Source organism: Emydura macquarii, unplaced genomic scaffold (genome assembly GCF_026122565.2).
Source record: "Emydura macquarii macquarii isolate MOO-44397 ecotype Brisbane River unplaced genomic scaffold, CSIRO-AGI_Emac_v2 contig_3603, whole genome shotgun sequence".
NCBI classification, from domain to species: Eukaryota; Metazoa; Chordata; order Testudines; family Chelidae; genus Emydura; species Emydura macquarii.
In genome coordinates, this window is record NW_027133740.1 from 7615567 (window position 1) to 7636187 (window position 20621).

General features: G+C 43.2%; 1 protein-coding gene across 12 annotated transcripts in view; it reads left to right on the top strand.

The window, feature by feature from the left end:
- The window catches only part of TNIK (TRAF2 and NCK interacting kinase), a 279439-nt gene that overhangs the window by 202512 nt on the left and 56306 nt on the right, over positions 1 to 20621 (top strand). For 10 of the 12 annotated variants that reach the window (XM_067536582.1, XM_067536587.1, XM_067536578.1 and 7 more), the window contains 2 exons: positions 10457 to 10567; positions 13845 to 14042. In XM_067536582.1, the coding sequence (XP_067392683.1) occupies positions 10457 to 10567; positions 13845 to 14042 (309 nt within the window). Of the gene's footprint in view, positions 1 to 10456; positions 10568 to 13844; positions 14043 to 14865; positions 16006 to 20621 lie in introns of all 12 variants that reach the window. The other 2 variants (XM_067536590.1, XM_067536579.1) reach the window with 2 other exon arrangements.

The following is a 20621-nucleotide window of genomic DNA, read 5'->3' on the forward strand; positions in this document are numbered from 1 at the left end:
GAATAAAAGCAGACAACCAGATTAGCTGAAATCCTATAATAAATACAATACTTACTTGACTTGCTAGGGTATTAATATGTTCCCTTTAAATTGAAACAAATCTTTTTCTCTCATCTCCTCTTCCCCAAACACAGTTTGAATGTAGAGCTATAATCCTTTGGCGAGACTCCACAGGGATCTATCCTGTGGGAGACTCATTAAAGTGGGACTTCAGGGTGCTGAACATCTTGCAAGATCAGGCCTCTAGTTTGTCTGTGGCTCTGGAGAAGTCATGCACTTTTCTCTTTCCATTACAAATCGATGTCACTGCATCCAGCATTTGAAACTAATGCCTTAACTTCAGGTGACTAGAAAAGTACCCTGGGCTCTACTCTCATTGCCTCCCTTCCAGTTGATGTGTCCCTTTAAAATTTTAGGTTTTAACATGAGAAGAAAAATATATTCTGAGCTGAAGGGGTTGTTGAGACAGAAGGCTTTAATTGTTTTATCATGCCATGCAGTGGAGGAGAAGAAAGTGCGGCCCTAATTGAACAGCATGATGCCGATGTCAACATTTCATCTCATCCTCTTATTTCAAATTACTGCTGCATTTTTCTAACAGCAACTTTTTTTTGCCAGGCTTCCTCTTACATCTGAGGCTTTACACTCCTACCCTCTGCCCCAGATCATGTGTTCTAGCAGAGCAGAAGCAAGAAGCCATGTGTCAAGCAGTGGCTAACATACTGTCTGATAGTATATCTTGTGCTCTTGGTTGGTGTTTTTCGCAGCAGCAGTAGCAGCAGCAATTGCCTTTGTTAGGAAACTGGTGGTTTTCTCAAGTCGCTGAATAAGAATGTGTCAGTGAAAATATCTAGCTGCTGGCATTTTAAGCCAAACAAAAATCATCTGTTGGTTTCACTATTTGCAATGTCTTCAGGTTTTACAACTGCAGTTGTTTCATAAGTCACTATGGGTCAAGTTTTGAAGTGTGGGGTGTGATGGGCACTCCCACAAATATTTGCACATATGGACTGGGTAACTGCATGTATAAAGAGATACTTAGGCACACAGGATGTGTGGTTTGCAGGTGCACATGCATTTTTTTCCCCAGTGCCATCTTTGGGATCTGCTTGTATGGATGAGGATCTCTCTTTCAGTTTTATACTGCTACCTCCAATGAATAGTAAAGTTATCAGGGGAATTCATGGGAAAGCTAGTGCAAAAACAGCAAGGGTGTGACTATAAAGTGCCGTAGCTATTCCTCACTAGCTCCCTGTGTGGACGCTGTTACTCTGCAATAAGAGTACTCTTGTGCAGTTTAGGGTAATCCACTTCGGAAATGGATTACCCTAAACTACACAAAGGCACTCTCAGAATGGAATAAGAGTTAGTGTGGGGAGCTAATATGGAGCAGCTATTCAGCAATAGCTATCCTAGGCCTTGTCTCCATGTAGACAAGCCCTTAGTGTTAGTAAGAAGAGAAAAAGCAGTCTCATTTATTATGTTTATTGGCTATAATTTATATGGATGGCAAGAAATTGAGACTTGTTATAGTAAGAATTAAATAAATAGAGTTTTTTAGGGGAAGTAAACCCTCATGCTTCAGGGCCAACTTCTAACTAATATGGGTTAGTTGGAAACTTTCCCCAGGGTAGGTTATTCCATAATTGCCTGCTATGGGGTTGAATGAATCTTGCTCTAAAGCAGCTGGTCCTGGCTAGATGGACCATTGGTTTTTCCAGTCTGGAAATTCCTATGTTCCTAACTGAGACATTGTTTGTTTTAACTTTTTATCCAGAGCAGGCAGGTGTGTTTCTGGCAATCGATATATGATCCATAGACTACATTCTGTGTGATTCTTCTCACTGATAGGTAAATTAGATATAGGTATACATAGTTAGGAGGGGGTCACAGAATTACCCCAGTACTCCCAGAGTGGGGGTGACCTTTTATAACCTTTTTATATAGAGGAAGGGGGAATTCACTGAATCTGTAACCTTGCAACAAAATCACTCCCTAACTGTGGCATGTACCTGGTCTCTCTTGTCTGTTTATGCATATTTCGAGGATGTAGCTGTGAAAGCAATGGAGAATCTCATCGAACATATGTAGAAATGAGGGATAGGAAGACCTCTTAGGTTGGCCTGTCCTTCTCTTTGCAAATTCAGGATTATTCTGTACAATGTTTCTGTTCTAGTTTTAAATGGCTCAAGCAATAAGGCATCCGACAGCCCTTCAGGGTGGCCCAGCAAGAAGCCACCTGTCTCAGTTTCACCCATTATGGGGTTCTCCAGTAATTCACAAACACTTTGTCCCTTCACAGCCCTTCTCAGATTCTGGTTTTACAGTCATAACAAACAAAGTCCTCAAGTCCATCTATTTACCCTCTTACCCAGCCACTCCCAGACCTTTCCTGCCTGAAGTCCCAGGTTTCTCTGCTGGAGCCTATTCTGTCCCAGAAGTGTCAGCACTCCACTCTGGTCTCCCTGAGAGCTTGCTCTCTCTGCAGTTTCCTGCAATTCTTTGTAGGGGAATCAGCTGATCCCTCCTCAAGTGGGCCTCTTTAATAACTAGGGTTGGTTGGCTCCAGCTCTTAAAGGGGCAAGCCACCCTGTTATATGCCATCAATATGGATTTTTGTCCACGATATTCGGCTTAGACTTTCTTTTGCTCAGTTTCATCTTTTGAAATCTAATTTTAGCTTCTAGGATCATCATCAAACATTTCCTGTCCATCCCTGGTATGAGTGCCTACAACTTCTCAATGGGGATAATTTACAGAAGGGATGTGTATCCTGCCATATCCCATTAGCACCTATCTCATTAGCAATGCACATTAAAACAATACATAGTAGCAGAAAAATAGTGAAATGGCGCTCAGCGAAAAAAAAAAGTTGCGTTGCTCGCCGGGAGCTTAGCAGGTGGGTTCCCGGTTCATCTCTCCCTGACAACTATTACAATTTTCCACTTGAGTTTAATGCTCATGAAAGGGATCACAGCATCAGCACGGCACTGAAGTCTTGTATCCACACAAGAAGGTAAAATCAGCGCTGACTTCCCCATAGTGCCCATCAGTGTGCCTCAATCCTGACTGGTGGAACCACCGTCATGGGTGAATGTGAAGTTTGGTCTCTATAGCCTTTCAAGGATGCTAATTAATGCCCGCTGTGGGAGTGATTACCTATCCACCAGGGACTGGATGGAGAGCACCAAACAGCCACCAGAGGGTAGCAATCACAAGTGCATTGGGTTGCATGTCATTGCCAGTCCCCTGAGTCATCTGTTGCTCCCAAAAAGTTAACTTTAACGTTTCCTTTTCTTGATGTCATCCCATCACTTATATGTATCTCTCCTTTGACGATCCTAAATTCAGTAGGGAGACTCTCACAATGGACACTTGTCCTCCCACTCACAATCTCAGAACTTCCCTGTGGCTCTGCCAGCAAATGTGCTCTCATGGACAAAGAGAAATCAAGAAAGTTTTGACTGTTAGTGGTTTTTTAATGCATCTCAGTTGATGGAACTAAAGAAGAGAGCCAGCTCTCTACAGGCCACCAGCAAGAGCTTTGAGAACTTCTGCCATCTGTTTATACACATCAAACACTTGGAGATATCACCTTTGGTTATCAATTAACCAACCTATACATTTTATTCTTTTAGGATGAGATTTTCAAAGCCACCTAGGGAATTTAGATGCACATTCATTTCAGTGGAAATTTATATTCAAATCCATTAGATAGCTTGGAAAATCTCAGCCTTAGTCTTCAGTTTCTATGGTAGTTCTTTGATAATCCCTCTGACTTGGTCCACCTCCTTCTGGCACTGAGGTGCCCAGAATTATGAACTCATTATTCTAGAAATGGCCACATCAGAGCTGAATGACCTCAAACCTGCATTCTAGCAGGGGTACCTGACTTCACTTTTGATCAGGGAGACGTACATGGGAAAATGATAGCAGTGAGAAGAGTGGGGTGACATGTATCATAGCAGGGCGTGGGAATGTGTGACATGGAAAGGTTATAAGCAGGGTGGAAGCAAAGTAGTCCGTGTCACAGAAAGGAACAACCTCCTAACATCATCTACAACTTGACCAATGTTGGTTGAGGGAATGAGTCCTGTCCCTCCTTAATTATTTAGCATCAAAACAGTATTTGAAAAAAATTACTTGGAATCTTAGCTTGAATGTGACTGAATATGCATATTTCTCATACCGCACGTGCACACACAGTACAGTGTGTCCTGAAACTGGCTTAATGAGATCTTCTTAATGGAAGGATTCATCCCTTTGAGTAAAAGAAACCTGTGTTAGTATGTTTTTAAATTTTAAAAGGATTTAGTGACACTTACAGCCAGAGCCTTTTGACTTGGAAAGTAATTAAAGTTCAAATGATGCCTCAGGGTACAGAAATGCTATTCTATGTTGGCCGGATTCCATCCTACAGGGGTGTACACGGAGATCACAGGTGCCATTTAACTTTTCACATTTGTTGACTGTATTTGAAGCAGAGTGTCAGTTTCTGTTCTCTGTTACACAGCTGCAACTTCCAAGACAATGGAAGTCAGAACCGTGTAACTGAGAGCAGAATTTGGTCCAAAGTCTTGTTTTTCTGGGAACAGAATGAGTAGGGACTGAAAATAAAAGAGAATTCAAGAAATAAGGATTATCCTCAATTTTTTGTATTGCTACAGAAAGTTTGGCACATGAATCCAAAACAGGTCCCAGACTTAATCGCAAAAGGAGATGCAGAAGACAAAAGAATATCAAAGCTGAATAACATCAAAGAAAATATTCGTATGGCAAAGAGTTATTTAGCTGGCTTGAACACCTTGTGTCTCTTTTTTTGTTCTATAGTCACTAAAAGATAGCTGTCTAATAACCCCTCCTAGGATTGTCAGCAGGCACTGATCCTAGGACTTTCAGCACCAAAGCTTAGACCTCTGCCATTTCAACTAATGGCTCAGTTGCATCGGCATGTCTCCTCAATGCAGGCTATTCAATAGAAGGGGCAGACACATTTAGCCAGTGTTTTACGTAGCCACATTCCTGTGCAGTGTTGAAGCTTTCTTTTCTGCTTCTAGGCAGAAAATATAAAGGTCAAATCTTCACAGTGAATATGTGAGACCAATCTGAGTGTCTTGTTGTTTACAGGTGAACTTTCATTCAGTGCAGTTCCAGGGCCAGATGCTCAGCTGATGTAAAATGCTGTAGCATCACTATTTATTTACCTAGGTATACACTAACTGCACAGAAGAGCATCTGTGCCAAGCTCTGGGAACACTTAAACACACAGTGCATACAGACTCTAGCAGTCACCGACTCAGATTAATACCAGGTAAGGCTTTGTCCATTTTCTTTTGCAGGAGCAATGACTTGTATAGGTTAGGAGAATTTTCACTAATGTAAATGCATCAGTGCACACCCCTAATATAGAAACACAACACCACTGCTGCTTACAAGGTCAGTCACACTGCAACCACACATCTAGGCTGATTTTGCACCTGTATAGCTACACCACTATCAAAACCCTTGGTATAAACAGAGCCATTGTTTTCAAGCACTTAGACATCCAGGAGGTGCTTTATCCTTTGCGTTATTAGTTTCATAAAGTTCAAAGCCTGGGACAGGTGTGTGTGCAATTCATGCAGAATTCTTTCCCCATTACTTAAGTCACCTTTACTTAACTTCCTCTCACCGTTACCTTTGCTTTGTCTTTAAAAACCTGCAAAGCTTATACTTTGAGCCTTTTGGTGTGGGGAGGCCATCTTTGAAAATGGGTTCCATTGGGCCAGCCATGATATTCCCAAACTAAAGTTCCTATTCCCATTCAATGCATATGAAACCCTTATTCACAAGAAAGGGAAATACCTAACTGGTCTGTGCATCAATGGGAAATATCTATCTGTGTTCCAATGCTTGACCCATCTAAATAGATGGTGTTGCAGGCATGCTTCCTCTTTCACTGGTGGCCTAGAAAGATAGCATATCACAGACACCACCACCTAGAATATTTGTCTCCATTTGTTACTTGGAATTCCTCTTCTTCCTGTTTGGTGACTCAGATTTACATTTGGTAGCGGGAGCTGAACTTTTCCAAGAGCGGCTTCTTACGAACATTTATTGCCTTTCAGAATTAGCCTGCGGCGTGTGCCATGGTTCTAACCTTGTCTGACTCACTTATTCTTCCTATTCCCAAGTGTGTCTAGTTTAGCAGAGTGAACTGTTACTCTTTTGAAGTCTTCTTTTCATGCCAGGCCTCAAAGGACCTTCCCAATAGTGGCTTTGCCTTCAGATGGCTCCCGTCATCAATATTTAAAACCTGTCATTTTTAATGCCGTATAAATAGTCTCATTGTGGATTGGCAAAAAGCTGTGTGTAGCTTCACCTATGAAGCTATATAAATACACTCACAGTTAATTGGTAGTCTTGCCTTGTATGAACAATAGATCTGTATAGTGTAAACACATACAATAGACCCAGGGCTTAGGGAAGTCTAAAGCATTATCACATGGCAGGGAAAAAAAGAGAAGATGGAGGAGAGAAGGAGACAAATGAAAAAGCATCTTCTAATCTTTTGCTGCTATTTTCTGTCATGTTCCTGCAACTCTGAATCCCTGAGTGAGAGGAACCCCCGTTTCAGTCATTCCAACAGCATCAATTCAGCACAGCCAGAGCAGGTGAAATTGGCAGCAGCATAGGCAGGGGTAGATGAGAAACCAATGCAGTGCTGGAATCTTGACTTCACCTCCCGCCCCTCCCTCCCCAGTCATGCTTCCTGGTCATCCCAAATGTCTGCTGGCTGTAGAAGCTGAGCACAAGTGGAAGCAATTCCAGCCCCTCAGGAGACTGAGTCTTCTGCTAATTCATAGTAACTATGGTGAAATGGCCTTTAATTCACTCAGCTGTTAGCTGCAGTCGGTCATAATGTGACCTGACAAATGACTGCATGTCTTCCTGCCAATATGATAGTAGTTTGGTATTCTCAGTCTAGATTCATAAACGTATTTCAGCCTCCTCACATCATCAGTCTGAAGAGCCAGGCATTATTTATTTTATTCTATTGCTGTGTTATTAAAATAACCGTGCAATATTATAGCTTAGCACACAGTAGTTATTTGGAAGTTCAGATTAGCAGATATCCAGTTAGTTTTCAAATGGCATGTTCTACGCAGAGCTTTTTCATGAGGAAGTGTGTGTGTGTGTGTGTGTGTGTGTGTGTGTGTGTGTAGATATATATGGTATGTCTGTGCACGTGTAATGACAATGACCTCCATTGGTAGAGAGCTTCCATCAGAAGGACATTTTAGGATGTCAGATTGAGCACTCAAAAATTAGGAGCTCTCATAAATTATGGCCGCTGCTACAGGGTTAATTTGGCCATGTTGCACATCCTGTGTATTTTATAGTATAGATTTCCACAACATAAACAGTCATATGGATTCAAAAAATGGCACAAATATATCAAATAACACATAAAATATGAAATAAAACATGGACAGTGTTTACACTGTGACATTTTTACTTTCTGAACTCTACAGCTGTAGTTAGTTTTACAAAAATGTAATTTTCCTGCTCTCAGCAGGGTTAGATAATACTAGTAAAAATGCCAGTGGCTGGCCTACACTCACTTTCCCACCATTGCTATCATTAGGGCTGCCCTGGGACTTGAACGATGGTGGGAGGTTTCTCCAAAATGCTGCCAAATACCCATTCTCATCCATGTCGCTAGTAGTGCAAGTTTACAGTCGCAGGTGTGATTGCAGCTTGGGGAGGCATACACATGCTAGCTTTAATCTCGCCAGCACAGCTAGAATAGCCGTGAAGATGTGGCAGTGCAAGTTGTATAACCTCACCCTGTCCCCCCTGCATATCTACTCCCATTGCTAACCATGATGAAACCCACTCCAGAGGATCGTCACTGCTATTGGTAGCTGCTGTAGCCAGAAGGGTGTGCCTACCCATGCTGCATCACACCTGAGACTGCAGTACAGACTTACCTAACGAGACCAGTGTCCTTAAGGTGAAAGGCAGAGTGACTGAATGAGCATAGCTCTTTTGTACTGCACCATGGGATGCATTGAGAAAAAAATTCTTAAATACAGCATGTGCAAATGTACTGTGTAGTGACAGTTTATAATACATCCATTATTTTCCCAAAACAGATCAACTCCATAGGAGCCATTGTAGTCAGCTGTATAATGAAGGAAGGCACATGATTTACCTAATGTACCAAGGTGTACAGGACATGACTGTACCTACCTAGCCACCACAGGACACTGAGTAACTATATCTGAAGTGGCAGAAACGTCTGATTGAAAAAATGCACATAATCTCCAAAGGTTTTGTGTATTTATCACCTTGTTACAGCTGTGTTTGTTACTGCACTGTACCTAAGGAGTTCCCACAGACCCAGGAGGGCCCTATTATCTGATAGTTGCAAGCTACTGCCCTCTGGTGGTCAATCTGTCACACTATTCATGAAAATTATGTTTTTGCATCATGTGGCTATAAAACAAGCAGATAACGTACAGGAGTATGTATTGGTATCAGTCCCTGTTTCTAAGCCTATCCCTCTCTTATAGGTCTTGCCCCTAAGAGACTCCTAGTGAAAGCAGTGTTGCCTAGTCTATTTGTTTTACACCTCTCTGAGCAAAGTAGCCCAGTACCAATCATCTTTTTATTATTTGTTTGCCAGAGGAGCTCTGATATCTTGGGCCTGAATTCTTGGACCTTCTCACACAGATGAAAATCGGGATTAAGTCTAGTAAAGTCAGTGGAGTTACACTGGAGACCAGGATCATGGAGAGGAGAAACAGGCCCCTTGACTCTAACGCTTTCTTGGTCTCAAATTCATGGTTACCTCCCCTCTCCACGCCAGCCAGATCACCTCAAGTTGAGTGAACTCTTCATAGCTCTGTACTTGAACGAGTCACTCCCATTAAGGCAGGGCCAGTTGCTTCAGATGGTCACTCTTCCCTCGGAGTCAGGACTGAAAGGGTGTCCCAGCAAGGTGTATGTACGTGGTGGTGGTATCTGTAATTTTGACAGGGGGTCTAAGTATGGCAAGATTCACTTTGCTCCAAGCAGCAAGACACTGAAGTATTGTAAATAACAAGTAACCAGTGGCACTGGTGGGAAGGTTGGGAAATGCATTTTGAACAGTGCAACCGAAAGTGAAAGTCAGCCCGCTTTGTATTTGGAGGTGGCTGAACCAGTTGAGCCCGCTGTTAATTAATTATTTTACACTTTTTCATTTCTATCCTGGAGCACAGAGGGCACGTTGTAAGCCCATCTCACCTTAACTGCGATCGATATTGTATATGCGCTGCATGTAGGACCTGAGTGGCATGTAATTAGAAAAGCATATTGATTTCCAGGAAAGAGGTTGCAAATGTGCAAATCCTCCACATGAAAAACAGTTTGATCTTCAGATGACTTGACCAAACACTTTATTTTTGTTAGTAAACAAGATAGCTTGGTGAAAAAAGACCAGGCAAAGGGTCTGATCCTGCCAGCATAATAGGCGAGCATTACCTTCTCAGGGGGTAGTCCTATTCACTCCGATAAGACTCCTCTTATGGCTCAAGATCTGGCCCATACATTTGTTTTCTTTTGAAATTGGGTGGGAGCAGTGTTCCTATGTTGGATGAAGCTGCTGGTTTGCCTTGTATGCAGCACTGCTTAGACAAAGACCGTGGGTGGATGTCTGTCACCACTAAACAGCCTTTATCTAACTCTTTTGTTGGTGACTAGTGTGGTTGCAGACACAGGCAGCCTCTGATTTGCAGCTGTTGTCTGCAAAGCATACAGAAGAGATCGTGGTGCATCCAAACCCATCCCTCAAGCCTCTCAGAGCTCAGACATCAGCCCTTCTGTCAAATGGCAGTGAGCTGAAAGAGCATTTCTTCTCTCACACAGCTCACCAGGCACCCCATTTTGCTTCAGAGCTGTTCGTGCCAATATGAGCAACATCCTAGCTGCGGTACGGTTTTGGCTGGCTATGTAAGCAAGGACATGTTTACCTTCTGATAGCTTGCCGGCAAAGTACAGAAGAAGTCTGCTCTGTCACACACTTTCTGCCTCCATCCTGTCCTTGTGTTTTTCCCGTCCTCTGAAATGTCATGATTTTGGCAGCAATCAGTGTCATTTTTTAAATATTTGTTCAGGGCCCAGTTACCCTGTCAGTCACGCGTGTGCACAAGATCTTTTGAATTCATTGGGAGTCATGCATGCATTTGAGAGGATAACAGAGTCCTTTGGTTTTTGCATAGACAAAAGTAGTGGAAAAAGGTCTCACACAATTTTGGAGGCACTTGTAAAAATCCGGCCTTTACATACCATCACCATGTAAAATTGCTTCTGAAAAGCATGGACAGGAATGTTTCTATTAAGTGTGGTAGAGTTTGTAAGAACTTCTGCCCACTTTTTATTTGTGTCTGCAAAAACCTTAGTATTTTACCTGGGTTTCTTGAACCCACAGCAGCAGAGAAGAGAGAAGGAGATGAGGAAGCAGCAGGAAAGAGAGCAGAGACGGCATTATGAGGAGCAGATGCGCCGAGAGGAAGAGAGAAGGCGTGCAGAGCATGAGCAGGTAATCCGCAGAGGATTCTCGGTGAATCAGTCCCCAACATGGAATGCTGAACTCTGATGTCAAAATTGCTTCTACTCGGGATTATTGTCTATCATGGTATTTTACTTCTTTGCGAGCAGTTGTGAATTACGATTCATGTCATAAATTTAAAAGCAAATCTACTTATTACTTTCACGTTTGATCACTTTCATCGCTAAAGAGTAAATTGCTTAATTGCTAACCCTATGTTTATTGCTTTTCACTGTATTATTCCCTTCTATGTGGATCTGTCTGTTGGCCAGCAATTCTGGAGCCACTTAATATACATTTTCCCACCCTCACGCTCCCTATATAAAGTTTTTGTTTCCCACTGTCTCTAGTACTCTGCCTTGCTTCCCAACAAGACTGGTCCCTCCTCTGCCTGAAGTTAGCTCTTTATAGCTCTCAGAATCCTTGTCCTGCTCAAGAACTGTGTGTGAAATGCCCATTGACTTCATTGGAGCTACCATTGACTACACTGAAGTGTCCCACGGGCAGGGTTTAAGGGATTGTCTCCTGACTATTTAAGGCTTGCAATGCCCGTGCAAAGTTGGGAATAATACTTATCGGTACTACCAATGCTTCGCTGGTATAGCTATCCCAGCAGGCTCCCTGGTGTAGATGCAGTTTATGCCGACAGAAGGAGTTTTTCTGCCAGCATATTTACGCTACCTCCTCAAATGCCATTAGCACTCCTCAAAGCACCCTTCTGTCATCATAGCTGCGTCTACAGTGGGGATTTTGCTGGCATACCTATGACAGCTAAGGGGTGTAGTTTTTTCAGATATAGCTATGCTGACAAAACTTTGTAGTGTAGACCTGGCTTTTCATTACTTTCTACAGATAAGGAAAGTGAGAGGACAGAGGTGGAGATTTTCAAAGGCCCAAAGGAATCACTTTTTTGTTCTGACCACTTCAAACCATTTCCCTTCTTCTCCTCATATGGAAGAGACTAATTAAAAAACAAAAATCAATCCACCCTTCAAGGTCCAAATTCTGAGCTCACTTACACTGAGCTGGTGTAAATCCAAAGTACCTCCCTAGTCTGTAAAGGAGTTCATTTCAATTTACATTGGAGTAACTCAGAACAAAATTTACAGCTGGGCCATTTACTTTTTTTTTCAATGCAGTAGAATGTAAAGCTTGTGTAATTTCAATCAGCTGCATGCAGGTGAAATTCTCAGTGCCTTCAATTTAAATTAACTGTCTTTGCATTTTTTTGCAGTTGAATCTCTCTGTGTTTGAGCCAGAGCCCCTTAGTGTTTCTGCCATTTCTACCCTTCATGCAGCAGCTCCTTCCTCTGTGGAATTACTGGCTCTTCTCTTCTCTTCTCTCTTTTTCCCGCCCCCCCTTTGATCCCTGCTGCCCATGTCTCCAGGAGTACATCAGGCGACAGTTAGAGGAGGAGCAGAGACAGTTAGAGATCCTGCAGCAGCAGTTACTGCAGGAACAAGCTCTACTTCTGGTAATGGGGAGGCCACATCCCTGCATACCCACTTTCTGTTTGTAGTGTGCTTGTGTGTGTGTGTGCTGGTGTGTCCTCATGCCCCCTGAATGGCTAGTAGAACGAGTCAGGCTGTGTAGGTAACTTGCACACAATCACCTGCTGCACAGATCTAATTAAACCCATAAGCCTCAGAACCACGCAATTCTCCAAAACTCCACTCTGCTAAGAATAACGTGCTGAGGTTTTTGTTTCATAAATGCGAATGGAGCCGCGGTTCGAATTCTTGTATTTTTTCTCTCAATGCCGTGACCTCTCATTGATTCAATATCCTTGCTGCGAACTCCTTTCTTTGCTCAGTCCATTTCTGTAACATTGGCCTGCTTGCAGCTTCATTAGAAGAGCAGGCCCTTTCTCAGCCCCACTGTGTTTATTGCAGAGTAATTTTTAAGGCCATCAGCAGCGTGCTGGAATACAATCAAACTGAAATGTACTTGCACTCTGCATACCCACTCAGCTTTACAGGATTTGATAGCCATATTTCATTTGCAGACTATTCGTTTTACTTTCTTGACAGGAACATTTTGTGTTCTCTTCTCATGCTGTTTCCATTTTAGACACTTTTTTTTAATTGCACTATATCCTGAATTGCCCTTTCTTTGTCTGTGTTTAAAGCGAGAATTATATTTATCAGTATTTTTTTGTTTTCTTTCCAGTAAAACAGAGCTCATTATTTGTCTCTGTTTCCTTTGGCTTTATTTAGAAAAAGAGGGAACTCGCACAAATCCTTCCTTTTTAAAGATACTTAAGTATTAATGATTATTAATTAAACCTTTAAAAAGCCCCAGTGCTTCAGAAAGATCAGTTAATTGGCCCTGCAATGCAAGTGCTGCCACAAACAATCAACCAGTCCTATCAGATGCTGAGCACCAGTCGACTCCCAGTGGATTCAGTGTGAAATGAAGGCACTCAGCACCACACTGTTACCCCCTCCGCAAAACCTGGTGATAAGCAGTTATAATTTACAAACTCTGTGAGGATCTCAAATTATTCAATGGATTTGTGTTTGGTCAACTCAGTGGGAACCTGATTCTATTCTTTGTACATATAGGCTGCCTCAGGGGTTTAGATACCAAGCTCCCATTTGAAATGTGGCTTTAAAATCTCAACCACAATAATTAAAGTTAGTGTACTTAATACTTCTGTGGCCCTTGTTGGACCAAATATAAACCTGCCATAAGGGGGTGCGACTATGTTGACAGCACTGGAACTGCACTGCATGTACCAGGTCTGAATGTGGACCTTTGTGTTCAAAGTTCTTTATAATCATGAAGGGCCAGAATCTCTTTCCTCCAGTGGGGAATGACTGTGCAGACCAATCGACCTCAGTGGAACTACTTGTGCATGCAGCTGCTTACCAGTGTGAGCAAAGGGTCCAAACCTGGCCCTAAGTAATTGATCTCTACCATGCCCCTGTTAAGAAGTAAATATTAACATCTCCATTTTCCACATGGGAAGCAGAGGCAGAGAGCCTACCTTGCCAAAGAGCACCAAAGCTACCATTACAACTCAGGATTTTTTTATTCTGTCCCCTAGAATGTGTCTCTTGGGGTTTCTTTACGGTTTACTCCTTCACTGTGCCTCCACAGGCTTAAGAACTGATTGGCTTTGTAGGGCTAAGCCGTACTATTTATTTGGGCTTATTTTTCATCAAACTGATAAATATCTGATCGCTCTCTCTCCCTCGCATGCTAGCCTGACTCTATCTATGCAGCTTCTCACACCCATGTTGCTGCGTTTTTGTCCTCGGTTAGGAGTACAAGCGCAAACAGTTAGAGGAGCAGAGACAAGCGGAGAGGCTGCAGAGGCAACTTCAACAGGAGCGAGACTACCTGGTCTCCCTGCAGCAGCAGCAGCAGCAACGGCAAGACCAGAGACCAGCGGAGAAGAAGCCACTGTACCATTACAAGGAAGGAATGAATGCCAGTGAGAAACCAGCTTGGGCCAAGGAGGTAGGAAAGACTGAGTCTATCTGAGCCGGATCCTTGCTTGTTTGTCCCCACAAAGTTACCCCTTATAAATGGAGAGCAGGGATTGGATGCAATTCTGTTTCTTTGAAAGTCTTTTACTGCAAATTGCTCTTCCTGGGTCTGGATTCTCCTCTCCCTTTCCCCAGTGTAATTCCATGGGCTATGGTGGGGTTCCTTCCCACTTACAGCATTGGGAGGAAACACTGAAGGAATGGGAATCCCAGAATGCCAGCCCCTGTTTACTTTGTGGTTCAATTACTGTTGAGGATTCCTGAAGCCAGGCCAAGGCTAGGAACACGATGCCCTCCTCTCTGCTGTAATTATTACTATCGTGAGAGTTGCTGGACGCAAAGTGACCCAGTGCAATTCAGTAGTTCCGAAGGGGATTCTTTTACACTCTTCACATTTGAGTAGAGTACTGAACTCCGAGCTGCTGGTGATATGCACTGGAAGAGCATTTTTTCCTGTTTGTAAAAGTTATATGGTGCTAAGTGTCCTATATAGTTACTGTTGTCTTGTGCTTTTCAGGAATACAATCTCTGTTGCTAATCTTCTATTCAAAAACAGGGAACAGCATCTAGTAATGATTATTTTAAAAGTTGTGAGATATGAATACTAAATGTAATTTAACTGACCAGTACTGAAGGAGATGCAGGCATGCAGTACAGTCTCTGGATTACATGCATTCTATTCCCTTTCCCCTACCCCAGGGATATTTTCTTACACTCAGCGGGAACACTGTCAATTATTACTGTTTGGCCTAGAATTTTGTTTTAATAGTGTAATTTTGTAATTTTACTCCCAGGTACAACAACGATATCTTAATAACTCGCCTGTTCTTCCAGCTAAGCAGAATCATTCTTCTGTTGCCAAACAGCTGGCATCCTTCATTACTGTCAAAGATGCAGCACCACAATCCAACATTAAGCCTTCTTCTAATCTTTCCAAGTCACAACCTTCAGCTAAGTCAAATCCGCAATACCTGCAAGCATCAGATCCTCGGAAAGTGAACCCATTTCCCTCTGCTAAGCCAACACAGGGTCTGCCAATTATTAAGATTTCTAAAGCAAGACCCCAGGTACAGCAACGCACCCAGAAGGGAGAAGGAGCCATCTCGGCACAGTCTCAGATTAGACTTGGGCGTCAAGAGCGATCCAAAAAGAACGATGGTGTGATATCCCTCAAAGGGTCTCGCTCTCAAGGATGTAGTCCGGTTAGGAAATCAGGATTGGAGGTCACAGGTGTTTCTTCTCATGTTTCAAAAGGAATAAGTTCACATTTGCCTAGTAACATAGTAAAACTAGACTTTAAAGAACATAATGGGGACAGAGGAAGAAAATGTCCTCCCTCATTCATGCCTACAAGTGCCTTCTTTCATTCAAGAAGCACGCCATCATTAAACAGTGGCCAATTGATGCATGATAACCTAGACCTAAGCGCATCTAGCCCAGAGCACATTTTACGAAAAGTAAAGATTCAAGCTCTTCATAAGAAGCTCCATGCTTCCTTTGAAAATATTCCAGAACTCCTCCTGCCATCTACAGAGGTCCATCGTACACAAATGCAACGGAAAATAATAGGAAGAAGCATGGATCAGCTTCACCTTCCATCTCTGGGTCTTTCTCCACAATGTTCTCAGTGGAATGCAGACATTTTGGCTCCTTTGTCTTCTGGCTCTCGTTCATCTTCTTTGGGTTTACTTTCCTGTCCCCTTAATTCCAATCTGATTCAGCCTTCTATAGTTTGCAGGGGTGATGCTCCAAATGGCAGGTCTTCACAAGTTGCCCCGGGGTCATTCTCTGATTCCTGGGAGAACAATAGGAAGCTTTCTCCTCAAGTATGCAATGGGAAAAGTTTTTTAAATTTGCCTGTCAACAAGACATTCCTGTCATCGAGCACTCCTGATCTGAGAGATGTCGGACAACCTAACTCCAAGCCACCTCTGGTGCGTGACGTCTTCCCAAACTTCCCGTGGGCTAGCACTTCCATAGCTCTGTAAAAATCAGGGCTGTCTCTTGGGCTTTGCTATGGTGGAAATGTATGGCAGCAAGCAGGAAAATGGGATGAAATTCCATCTTTAATAGAGTAGTTTTAAATAAACAGTTCTAAATTCCTAACATGCCTTTGGCATTTTACTATCTTCAGTTCTGTCTATAAAAATATTCCTTAAAGTCTAGACTTAGTATGTTCTCTCTTAGTTGGGATGAGGGTTAACGGTGCTAGATTTGGCCATCAGTTCCAAATGCAAGGGTATAACTCTGTCACTCTTACTCATGGTGAGTAATATCTTGTTCTATGAGTCACCCCATTTTCTGGTCCGTAAGGTATGACAGCATAAGTTAAGCGCAGCAGAATTTGCCTCTAAGCCTTTTGCTGAAATAAATACTATAGGAAAGGAGCAATTGACTCTCACTTTTTGACATCTCAAAATTTCAGTTAATCATTAATTTATCTGTATAATCAGGTCAATTTTCTTATGAAAGGAAAAAATACTATGAAGTATTTCTGGAATACAAGGACCTAGAGTGCATATTTTAGAACTTCAGAAAATACACACGCCCACATAGCTGAATATAGATATAAATAATATCAATATTTTCACTAGTACCTCTCAGCATTTTGTATTTAAGGGGTAGGTTGGCAAACCCAAACTCTCTCTGAGCACTACGCTAGTGCACTTATTTCACTAGGATTTACTCTTATGAAGTGAGTAACATGATCATGGGTTGTACAATCTAGATGTAAATAATCTAAACTTTCCGTTTTCTGTGGAAATAAAAACAGAGGTTCCCCTCTTAACCACGCTTTTTCAAATCATACAGCATGTGTTTGTTGCTATCGCATGCTAGTCTCATATGGTAGCTGGCTGTTTTGCACCATGGGTCACCAGTGCTCACAGTTTTTTGCACTAGGTTTGTTGTGTCCTGCGAGACTTCCTTTTTTACTTTCAAGCTAATATGTGCTGATGCTTGTTCTGTTCTGGCTGCCAGTTTTTGGCCATGCTAGAAATTGTACATATTGCATGGACATATTGAACTGAAGCTTTTCTGGATCGGTTAATATCAGCACCGGTGGTGACAGTCCCCTACTTCTCCAGGATTATTTTTGGGTTAAGATCAGCAGTTTTAATGAGTCCAGAGTCATATCTTCGCAGCCAGACATTTACCCACTTTTGATCTTGTTCCCTGCATATTTCTTTCTCAGCTGGGTTTTATTAGGAGCGAAGTGATAACTGCTTTTATCTACTGGCATAAGATCTTGTTTATGTAGAGCAATAGATATAAAAATATTAATAAAAAAAAACAAAAAATGAAATTCCTGTAGTAAGTATATTACTCTTGCAGAGAAACGATGCAAATAACAGATGGAAGAGGGACGTGGGTGTTCAAGGATGTATGCTTCTCAAAATGGCGGTTCCCTGTAGGAACTTATACAGCATCCAATTACTTTATGTGCAGAGTCTGAGTAGTGCCTACCCAAAATTATGATTAATTTACCCCAGTATATCCTTTTCATGTGCAAAACTGCTGTTGCAGCTAGAAAGGCCCCAAAAGTACCCACGGTCAGCAGGATTCACTATTGAACTGAGGTTTCTGATCCATACATCTCCCCACACCTACCAGATTCTGAGGTAAAAGGCCGAGTTTGGGATTCAGACTGGAGTCTTGAGTAGCAGCACACAGAGCTGCTCTATTAGTGGGTCATTCCTGGTGCTATGGGAAGGTACCATTCCTGGATTTAATGCTGTATGTTCGTGGCATCAAGTTTTGGGGGAATTTTTTTCATGATATTGGTTGGCAGACGAAAATTCTCCCCTCACCATGGCCTTCCTGCTAGTCTTTCACACTGCTCCAGTGGTGCCAATTCAGATATTTCTTGGGGGACAAATTCAATTGATTGAGTGCCTCCCCCCACAATAGAGTCCCTCCCCCTCCCCTTTCCAGTCCACACTCATCACCACACTCCTCCCCAAGTTTCCTGCAACCCTCGGTCTCCTCAACTGGGGAATCTCCCTTCTCTTTTACTTACACAGTGCACGAGCCAGTGCTGCCAGGAGCGGAGTTCTCAGCAGACTTGCCTGCGCTGCACCATACAAGAACAAACGCCCTGGGTGCCAGGCCATGACACCATTTGACCTGGAGAAGCTGGGCCAAATTTGAGGCTATGTCTGCTCTGAAGGTTGGATGTGTGATTCTCAGCTCATATAGAAATACTTGAGCTAACAGCAGCACCGGCTAGCTAGGCTGAGTACAAACCTGTCTACACTACCATTTATGTCACTCGGGGGCGGGGAGGGGTGTGTGTGAATAATCCACCCCCTTGAGCTACATAAATTATACCGACCTGAGTGCCAGCGTGGACAGCGCTACATTGGCCGAAGAGCTTCTCCTGCTGACGTAGCTGCCGCCGCTCGTGGGAAGTGGATTAATTAAGTAAATGGGAGATCTCTTGTCGGCTTAGAGTAGCTATGCTAGAGAGTTTACAGTGGATCAGCTGCACCGCTGTGAGTTCTCTAGTGTACCCATAGTCACAGTCTTAACTTGTCCATTTAACAAAGGAAGTGTGGGGCAGAGGGAAAAGTGACCACACACTGGATCTTGGATTGGGCAGACTCAGCTGAATGTCTCCTAAGGGACCCCAGATTTGCTGAAACTGACCTTGAAGTGTCCTTTTGCATATGTTTAATGATTCTCCTGCGATGCACAGTTTCCACCTCAGCTGTCTCTACACATGCTGCTCTTTGCCATTCATATTAGATTAATATTTCACCTCTTCCCTCTGCCCACTTGGCTTTTGTTGTCCTTTTTTGCATTGAAATAATGTATTAAACTATTGGTCACTTTCCACATGGGGCCTCTCTATGATTATGTTGCCTATGGGATGTGGAAGTGACCAGGGAAGGTCTTTTGCATTTGAGATGAAGCTTGAATTATCTCAGAAGCAGCTGGTGAATTGAGCTGATACTGGATCCTTGCAGCACTTGGGAGCACTTTTGTTTTTACTCTGTTTAATGATATAATTAATAGGATTGCTATAAAGATGAAATGGGGAATCCTGACTCTGTCTTCTCCTGTTACGCTGTTGACATACAGTGTATGGTAAAGAGATGTTGGTGGTCAGAGAAAGGAGCATTCCTCTCTCCCAGTCCATACATCAGGAATCAGGGCCTGTAGCACAGCCAGCGTGGAAGCACGGCATTCAGCAGAGTCAGTCTCTGAGCAACCTAATGAGAGCGCTGGCCTGTAGTAGGCTGCCTGATTGGTTAGAAGAGTCAGCAGACTGACTCTTTAGCCTAGCAGCAGCTGCTCAAAACATTCACCTGTGGCTGCGATAGCTCGTGTTTCTGCTTGTTCCCATCCTTCCTCCTGCCTTGTTACACCCTGCTCCTGCCTTGGCCCCAGCCTTGCATCGCTCCAGGTAACCCGGTCCTGACCCTGAGCTTTGATTCCTCACTTTGGCACCTGGCCTGACTTCAGTTCTGATTCTTGGCTTCAATTCCTGACTTCGGCTCTGGCGCCTGGCCCCTGACTCCTGCTCTAACTGCTGGGCATGACCACCCAAGTCCTGGTCTCTGACAATTTGAGCAATCCCAACACAAACGATAGGAGAGCTACAGCTGAGATGGTGAGCCTGGACTCTTCAAAGCCAATGTTTCTCTGATGAAGATAACGGGAGCCCTACAGACCTTGCAGGCCCATGTTGCCAGGCTTACGAGCTTACATCAAGGATTATATAAGGCCCTGCAACTTCTGTGCCAATACACAATAACCCACAATCAAGAACCCCAGGTCTCCTCCAGCTTCTGCCCAGGCCTTGCTCTACAAAATCAATGGACTCCATTGTGGAACTGCCATGCTTCCAGGGACACTCAGTAATCACAGTCATCAACCTCTTAACAAAGGTGGTGCACTTCATCCCACACTGTACTGTTCCTACCGCACAGGAGACTGCTTGGCTCTTCTTGGAAAATTGGAGATTTCACTGCTGATGGGCATTTTATTAGACGAGGGTCCCCAGTTCCTCTCCCGATTCTGGCAGGAATTTCTCAGACATGTGGTCATTGAGCTCATCCACCTATCACCTGCAGACTAATGGGCAAACAGAGTCAATCAAACCCTGGAGCAGTATCTCTGCTACTTTTTGATTTCCCACCAGGGTGACTGGCTTTTTCTGCTGTCCTATGCCGAATTCACACATAACAATGTAATCCACGCTTCGACCCAACACCACCCATTTTTTGCAAACTATGGCTTTCATCACTGCTTACACCTAGACTTACCCATGAGCGCCCCAGTACTGGCTGCTGTGGATTTAGCTTCCCACCTACACCAGGTGCATTGGGAGCTGAAGGAATGCTTGCAATCCACCAAAGAAACCTATAAACACCGTGCAGACTAAGACCGTCAGGCTGTCTCTAAACTGGCCGTAGGGGACAAAGTGTGGCTCTCTACCCAGAAGCTTAAATCGAGCAGCCCATCCGTCAAACTAGACTACAAATACCCGTTCTATAATCTTAAGGTAAACCCAGTGGCTTTCAGGTTACAGATCCCTGAAGATCTA